This window comes from Oreochromis aureus, linkage group 14, assembly GCF_013358895.1.
Source record: "Oreochromis aureus strain Israel breed Guangdong linkage group 14, ZZ_aureus, whole genome shotgun sequence".
NCBI lineage: Eukaryota > Metazoa > Chordata > Actinopteri > Cichliformes > Cichlidae > Oreochromis > Oreochromis aureus.
Genome location: NC_052955.1, coordinates 26,870,482 through 26,878,404, shown reverse-complemented (window position 1 = coordinate 26,878,404; position 7,923 = coordinate 26,870,482). Strand labels below are relative to the sequence as shown.

The window sequence follows — 7,923 nt, the reverse complement described above, 5'->3', positions numbered from 1 at the left end:
GTTTTCAGAAGTTGCGCATCGAGTTTGGTCATGGTTACTGTAGCTGTCTGATCGATTCTGTGGCGTTTTGTATGAGTATAGCCCTGTACACTTCACAATTCAGCCTGCTACTTTACGTCACCCTTAAACACTAGTGCCCTGCCTCCAATGGCAGCTATACACAGCTATGCCATAAAACTGCCTCCACTATAAGCCAATTTTTCTCCTCCATATTTTCCTCTTTCCATGATTCTGGTATAAATTTGTGTTGTTTTTATCTGTCCAAATATTTTTTTTGTATTTTTCTCCCAGGACTGCTACTTAAGGGTTTTTTTGGATGTTTTCTAGCAAAGTTTAATCTGGCCAAGTGATGTTTGCACCTTCTTGTAAATACACTATTTCTATAAATGGAGGCGTTTCTTGATTGTAGACCTCCTTCATTTGCACTTAAATATCCCTGGGTTTCATATTTCAAATTACAAGCTATAAAAATAGAAATTCAACACTCTGAATCATCTTCAGATATTGTGTCTCCTTCATTTGTCATGAAATACAAGGTATACTAGGTTCAGGCCCCACCTGGCCAAGAAATCTGCTTGTTCAAATACTTCTGAGTCTGTGAAAATGGAGGAATGTGCATAACATTGGCTGTAATTCATAAACAGTTAATGCAACATTTTGATAAAACCCCCTGAAGTAGAGCTGAAAGCCTGCATTTCAATCGCATCTTGAGTTTTGGATTTAAAATCCACTGTGGAGGTGCACAGTTTCATTCAGCAAACTACGGACATGATTGACAGGACATTGTAAACTTATACATTTCTGTGACTCAAAGACAGAACCTTCAAACTTTGATGTGAAATTTGAGACCATATTCTTGATTTCTTTCAATCAAAACAGCTCACAGTATATTTTATAAGGATACAGTGGAGTTATTTAAACTTGGTACAATACACATTTATTAAAAGGCAACACAATGGAAGATTAGAAAAGGAAATAAAATAAACCCATCTTAACAACTTATATACATGTTCTACAGTCTGTAGCAGCAATAGGTCCTAATAATATATTCAATACAAAAACAATTAGAGAAACAGGAACATTTTGAAAATACAAATCAATAGAAGTACTGAATTATTAGTGAATAAGTTATTATTGCATATTTGCAAATGAATTTGCGACTAATGACTAATGTTTTTTTACACACAAAAAGACGCCCACATTTGCCTGAGGTAGAGAAATCTGCAGAACTGAAGTTAAACAGATGATCAGGGTAAAAGTGACTGTGCCACATACATACTGTATGACAAAACCATCTGTCAGGAGAAAGAATATAATTTACTAATAACTAATTTACTATGAATTAACTAATATTATTAAGACTATTATTATTATTTTTAGCATTAGTCTAAATCAATACTTTATAAGGACACGCTATGAAATAACGAAAATAAATTTGGCTTGACAAGAGCATACTCTCTCCCACAAACCTGATGACAGATTAGACACGTGGACTAATTTTATAATGCTCCTATTTTTAGGTAACGTCATTGAACGTGTCTTCTTTCTTTTTTAATAAACGTCGTGAAATGTTACAAAAGACCATGCCAGCACACGGAAACTTAAGAGAGGACATCTGCAGGGAGGTCATAATCAGGGACTTGGAAGATTTGGAAGGACAAACAGTTCCACTGCTGTTTTTAAGAAATACAGTTCCTTAAGTTATTATCTACTTTAACAATCTGATTCACATTACCTTAAAAACACTGATGTGTTTATGCAGTGCATTTATATTAAGACTATTAACAATTTTAAAGGGTATACACTGTTTCTCCTGGAGGACAAAGAGAAGGCAAAGCAAAGAAATCCACTAGTCCTTCAACATTAAACACGAAAAATCCTGTTTCACATTATATAACACTATCAGATTCACATTAAAACATCAGAGTTGGTTCTTTTTATCACAGCGTTGCCTCGTATGGCTGTAAAGGGTTAGCTACAGGGCAACACAGTGAGATAAAACCAATGTAATTCCACACTGTGCTTACTAGGGGAGCATCTGGAAAATTTGCTTTCGTGGGCTTTTGGTGGTGATACCTGCTATCTTAAAAAATATGTTAATACATCAGGTTATGCATGCATTGGCAAAGGCTTCATTTTATAAATGACTAATTGGTTTTAAGAGCCCTATTTTAAACATGGAAGCTCGCTGATTGCTTTTAAATATAGTTTTTCCATCCATAAACAAAATCAAGAGGTCCAAGTGCAAAAATGACCCAAGTCATGCAGGCAAGCCAGACTAAAGAGAAACTATGGAAGAGCTTCTAAACTGGTAGTTAATCTCCAGTGTTAAGGAAACTGTTACCTCCTCTTTCTTTCTTTATTAACACACTAAACAGGAGATTGTCCTCTTGTGTCCAAAGAAAATAAAACTCATGTTCAGCGACCCCTGAGAGCTCCAAACAAAGACTGATAGTCCAATTGCTGCTGGTGTTTGTTCTCTGTCCTACAACACTGTCAGCTCCTCCTCCTCACTCAGAAGAGGTTCCACCTCTGGGATACGGCGTAGCGCACTGCTTTTGGCAGAAATGTTCTTCCTGTACATGATGAACTGGGCAGTTACCTGATTCGGTCAAGGGTCGTACGGACACTGTGAGTTCAGACATTTTACAACCGCAATATCAAAAAAAGTTGGGACGCTGTGTAAAATGTAAATAAAATCAGAAAGCAATGATTTGCAAATCTAATAAACCTATATTTTATTCACAACAGAACATGGAAAACATAGCAAATGTTGAAACTGAGAAAATTTACCATGTTAAGTAAATTTAAGGTCATTTCGAAGCAATGACCCAGCAGCTATGGGTCTATTCCAGCCCTATTCCTAACCTTAACACATTTATAGATTAATGCGAACCCACTATAATGCCTCCACACGTGTAGATTCTTTCCAACCTGCTCTCACACCTCAGAACGCGTAACATAGCAACGATTTGTCACAGTCGTTGGTATGTTACGCATTGGGATGAAAACCTGTTGAATAGCAACATGATTGGGTATAAAAAGAACATCTAAGAGAGGTGGCGTTTCTCAGCGGCCAGTGCTACCCCTCAGCCTCTTAGCAGATGCACCTATGGTATGAATGTCAAAATCCTACATTGCCTTGTTCTCAAGTTATCGCATTCACATGATTTTCATACCTCTGACCTTGACCTTAAGGCTGAAGTCACTGAAATTCGAACTGGTCTTAGATTTTTAGTGTATACACCTATGGCATCAATTTGAAAACCCTATGTTATTACATTTGTATACTTGGGTGTCCACGTTCGGAGCCTGCCCAGCAGGATGAAGACAATACCCCATCAGCCTTTTACAGCAGAAGGGTAAAAACGGGCAAAGTTTAACCAACCTACTAAAATCTCTGTCTATAAATTATGAGAGAATTTTAGAATAATGTTGCTCAGTGTAAAATAGTGAAGACTTGGAATATCTCATCATCATCATCATCAAAAGATTCAGAGAATCTGGAGAAATCTCTGTGCGCAAGAGACAAGGCTGAAAATCAACACTGGATGCTTTTGATCTTTGGGCCCTCAGGCAGCACTGCATTAAAACATGATTCTGTGATGGAAATCACTGCATGGCATGTTTGACATGTTTTCTATGTTCTACTGTCAAATTTGCAAATCACTGCATTTATTTTATTTACATTTCATACAGCTGTTTTCTAATTGGGGTTGCACACAAGTTAGGACGAAATCAGCATGCTGAATGCTTTAAATTTACTGCACATGCAAAAACATTACAAGCAATATTACTCTATTATGATTTAACGGGCTCAGATTTTGCATCAAGTTTGTATAGTTGGGCTTATTATTATTATTTGAAGGATACAAAACAGTCGAGTATGAGGACTCCCAGGCTGCCGATGAGCCAGGCCAGATGTTTGATGATGAAGGTCTGTTTGGAGCCCTTTAATGCCGGAAGGACAACTATGATGCTCAGCCCATACGTTCCATTACCCATCATGGCCAGGGCAAACAGCAGGTAGGAGGTGCCCTCTGTAGACTGTCGCTGGTACTAGAATAGTTAACAGATAATTAACAGACAAACAAGAAGCACCACAACAGCCTTACACTGGGCTTATAGCGACTCTTCTTATTGTTAGTAGGGATGGCCAGAAACATTTGTCTGATTGGTCTCCCACAGCTACAGCCAGATAAAAATAGCAATTTTCCCTGTAAAGATGTCTTATGTGAAGGTTTAAACTTTGCCTCAATGTCTGCTGGGATACCTCACCACAAAAGAAAAAAAAAAAAAAGGAATTTAAACAACTAAACAACAAGTGTAATTTAGTGCTAATTTGGTGGAATTGGATTTTCCTCTGGCCTCTTTATAGCACCACCTGTGACAACAACTCCTGGTTTCATGAAGCCCCCCCACACACAGAAACCCAGTGTCACTGTCAATGGAAAAAGAGTTAAGTACATGCTGTTTCACTTACATTAATCTCAATTCAGTGGACTTGCACTCCAAACAAACAGACACAGAGAACCTCAACAAGATTAAAGGATAAGACTGGATTTATTGAATTGCTTTATTGGTATCAACAAATCCCCAAAAGAGATAACAGCCAACAGCGAATTCATCCTACTAACAAACAGCAGGAAGCATGTGTGCTTCACATAAACAGGCTGGCTTTGTTCATCACATCTATCACTGAAAGGATCAGGAAAGGCAGTATCCATCTGATATTAAGAAGTCAAAGACACATTTCAACCTTGAAAGATAAAATGAAGTTTTACACTCTGCTGTCGCTGCTAAATTCAGTCTGTCCCTGAAGAAGTGCTTGGCAGCAGAGTATGAATATCCTGCTGATTATTCCCCCACAATGTCAGCCAACAAGTGAGTGTATGTGAGAGAAACTCTGAAGGAAATTCTAAACAGCAACAGTTTTAATTGTTTTGTAGACTTGGAATGACATTTTGGATGTGCCCTAACATGTTTACATTTCCACAGGGGCAAAAGGGACCTAAATGATTTACAACATCATGGGAGTCGATGTTTTGTGCCCAGAAGTCTCTCTGGCACTGGCACGCTACTGAGACGATCCCCTCTGCTGATTAATCGCTGCAATCGAGCCAGTGTGTTTCTTAAGCACAACAGCGCCATTGTCTTCAACGCCTGGCTTTCATTTTGACACACACATGCAGTATTCACAAATGTCCATACTTCACCTTCTTCTTCAAAGCACAGTCAGCCCATCCCCGTTTATGACCAACTCTCATATAGTAATTTGAGCTTTCCGCAAACCTCCTCGATCTTTTTACACAAAAACCAAGTTTCTGAGAATAAAGTGAGTCAAAAAAACGTTACTTACATTTTTATGGATTTGTGGAAAACGGGAGCAGAGGTAGAAAACAGATGCCAAATATCCACATACATAACCAGTGATTTCCACTGATTTGGAGCTGGCTGGACTCTGGGTAAGATAACAGTGAAATAAAGAGAAAAGAGTTAATGCTGCACCTACAGAAGAGTGGGTAATCTCAAGTGGAAAGCTGTTTGCGTCCTACCTGAGTGTTTAAATGTGAACCATTGTCTATAATGAGCTTGGGTAGAGCCAGGAGTGCTAATGTCCCAGTGCCACACCACATGAAGCACACCCACTTCAGCGCGGGATTTTCTAAACGACAAATACACACAAACTCAGTGACAGACGTATCCAGCAACAACAAAAACAGTACCTGTAGGTTCAGTCCTGCTTAGCCAACATATAATTAAGATTACTACCCAGTTTGCAGAGCAGTGCAAATCAGATAAGGGCAGCACGACATATGTTTACTCTGAATACACAAACATTATGTAGGAGTAGGTAATGGATAATAACTGGATATAAAAAACTTGAATAACTATTGTATAATATTAAACCCTACTCTACACCCCTGCAAGGTTTTATCACAACTCATTCAAAACTTTTGGAGCTATAAATAAGACACACAGAAACATTACCAAAAACATAACCTCCTTGGTGGAGATAATTAGACACTGCTGGTACTGGGATTCACCCCATTTTGCCATGAGAACTGCCTGAATTCTTACACACATTCTTAGACACTATAGGATCACACAGCTGCTGCAGATTTGCCTGCTGCACGACCACGATGCGATTCTCCGGTTTCACCCATTGTCCAGTTTTATTGAGCCTATGTAAACTGTAGCCTTGGTTTACTGTTCTTAGCTGATGAGAAGAGTACTTGGTGTGGTCTTCTGCTGCTGCAGCACATCTGCGTCAAGGCACAATGTGCTGTGCATTCAGAGATGCTCTTCTGCATGTGTTGTTTGTAACGAGTGGTTATTTAATTTACTTTTGTCTTCTTATGTACTCGAAACAATCTCTTTTATCCATTCATCTGCTGCTCACTGGATATTTTCTGTTTTTTGGACCATTCTCTATAAAGCCCAGACATGGTTGTGATGGAAAATGCCACATAACAAGTGCACAAAATCTTGCGTTACCCATCACTTCTTTATGTTATAAGACTTTTGCACAGTGCTGTATTTAAACTAGGCATCATGCTTTGCCAGCGGTTTAACCTAAGACCAGAGACGATGTCAGGACTCACTTCTGCTGGAGCTGTTTTTGATCTTATAGTAGAGAAACTGGGAGATGAGAATCAGGTCAGTGAAGATGTAAAACACCACTGTGACTACCTGAGAGTGGGACAAATCAAGAGAGAGAAATGTCCAAAAAAAAAAAAAAGGAAAAAAAGAAAAGCAGTATCAGGATAATGACTATCATTTCAAAATCTTGATAGAGATTCACACTGCACAGCCAGCAGACCTCAACCAGCCAGGCTGAGTTGTCTGTGTTCACCTGAATGGGCAGCTGGCTAGTGAGATAGCATCCAGCGAAGCTGGTCAGGTCTCCACTGAGGAGGAAGATGAGAAACCCAAAAGACATGGCCTTCTCCACTCTTCCATTCCGATAGGCCTCATAGACCTGCCTGGAAAGACCCAGCAAGTCAGATTAAAGACAAATATAAGACGTTGACATTTTTGACTGGCTGAGCTGGTCGCACGATAAGCCGACAATAATCAAAATAATTACTCACGGTATCGTGGACAACAAAAAACAGAACATGGATATGAGTCCTATCACAACGCTGCAGTACTCCCAGATGTTGTCCACACATTCCTCAAGCAGGTAAAGCAGGGGTCCCCAATCCCAGTCCACGAGGGCCGGTGTCCCTGCAGGTTTTAGATCTCACCCTGGGTCAACACACCTGAATCACATGATTAGTTCATTACCAGGCCTCTGGAGAACTTCAAGACATGTTGAGAAGGTAATTTATCCATTTAAATCAGCTGTGTTGGATCAAGAACACATCTAAAACCTGCAGGGACACCGGCCCTCGTGGACTGGGATTGGGGACCCCTGAGGTAAAGGATCCACGGGGTCCCGTTGACACACAGCGGTCTGCCCTGAGATGGAGCGGTCCAGTTGTTGATGGCCACATCTGCACTCTTGCCTGGAAAACGCCCGCTGGCCATGAGGAGAGACTGGTTTCCTCCACCTCCTCCTCCTTTTCCTCCTACTTCAACTTTGTAAGTAGCCTGGGTGTGTTCTTGTTTTGTCAACAAAGCCAAAGCCTGGAGAAAGCAGATTTATGTGGCACCACTACCTGCCTGTACAAACAGACTTGTTATGTCATTTCTCGAGTCTGAAAGACAGAAAAATAATACAGACTGTGAGCAAAACGAACAAAGAAAACTGTGGGAGGTACAGAGGAAATAACATGAAGTGTTAGGTCCATCCCAAATCAGTAATTACGTCTACATTTTAAAAAAGTACGTCAGTAAGCGATAAGTTTGCTAATGGTGCACGCTCAGTCTGGCCTACCCACGCTCACAGCTGTCCAGAGAGCCACTTGTGGTGTTTAT

The 7,923-nt window shown here is 39.9% G+C and overlaps 1 protein-coding gene across 2 annotated transcripts; it reads right to left on the bottom strand.

The window, feature by feature from the left end:
- Window positions 1-841: 841 nt before the first annotated feature.
- On the bottom strand, window positions 842-7,543 carry LOC116330432 (lysosomal amino acid transporter 1 homolog). Of its 2 annotated transcripts, XM_031752766.2 has the most exons (8): window positions 7,439-7,543; window positions 7,095-7,197; window positions 6,857-6,986; window positions 6,606-6,693; window positions 5,556-5,665; window positions 5,360-5,461; window positions 3,874-4,059; window positions 842-2,602 (listed from the first exon to the last, which is right to left on the bottom strand). In XM_031752766.2, exons 1-8 carry the CDS (start codon window positions 7,497-7,499, stop codon window positions 2,486-2,488), a joined length of 897 nt encoding a protein of 298 aa, XP_031608626.2. In that variant the 5' UTR covers window positions 7,500-7,543; the 3' UTR covers window positions 842-2,485. The 2 variants fall into 2 exon arrangements, with proteins under 2 accessions (XP_031608626.2, XP_039478142.1); XM_039622208.1 differs by lacking the exon at window positions 7,439-7,543 and having other exon boundaries at window positions 845-2,602; window positions 6,857-6,982; window positions 7,095-7,245.
- Window positions 7,544-7,923: the final 380 nt, after the last annotated feature.

Excerpts from the sequence above, each read along its gene's own strand:
- LOC116330432 (XM_031752766.2), bottom strand. The coding sequence starts at position 7,499 with ATGTGGCCATCAACAACTGGACCGCTCCATCTCAGGGCAGACCGCTGT. Across the intron at positions 5,462-5,555 it reads GTTCACATTTAAACACTCAG|AGTCCAGCCAGCTCCAAATC; the intron begins GTAGGACGCAAA and ends TATCTTACCCAG. Across the intron at positions 2,603-3,873 it reads TCCTCATACTCGACTGTTTT|GTAACTGCCCAGTTCATCAT; the intron begins GTATCCTTCAAA and ends TGACCGAATCAG.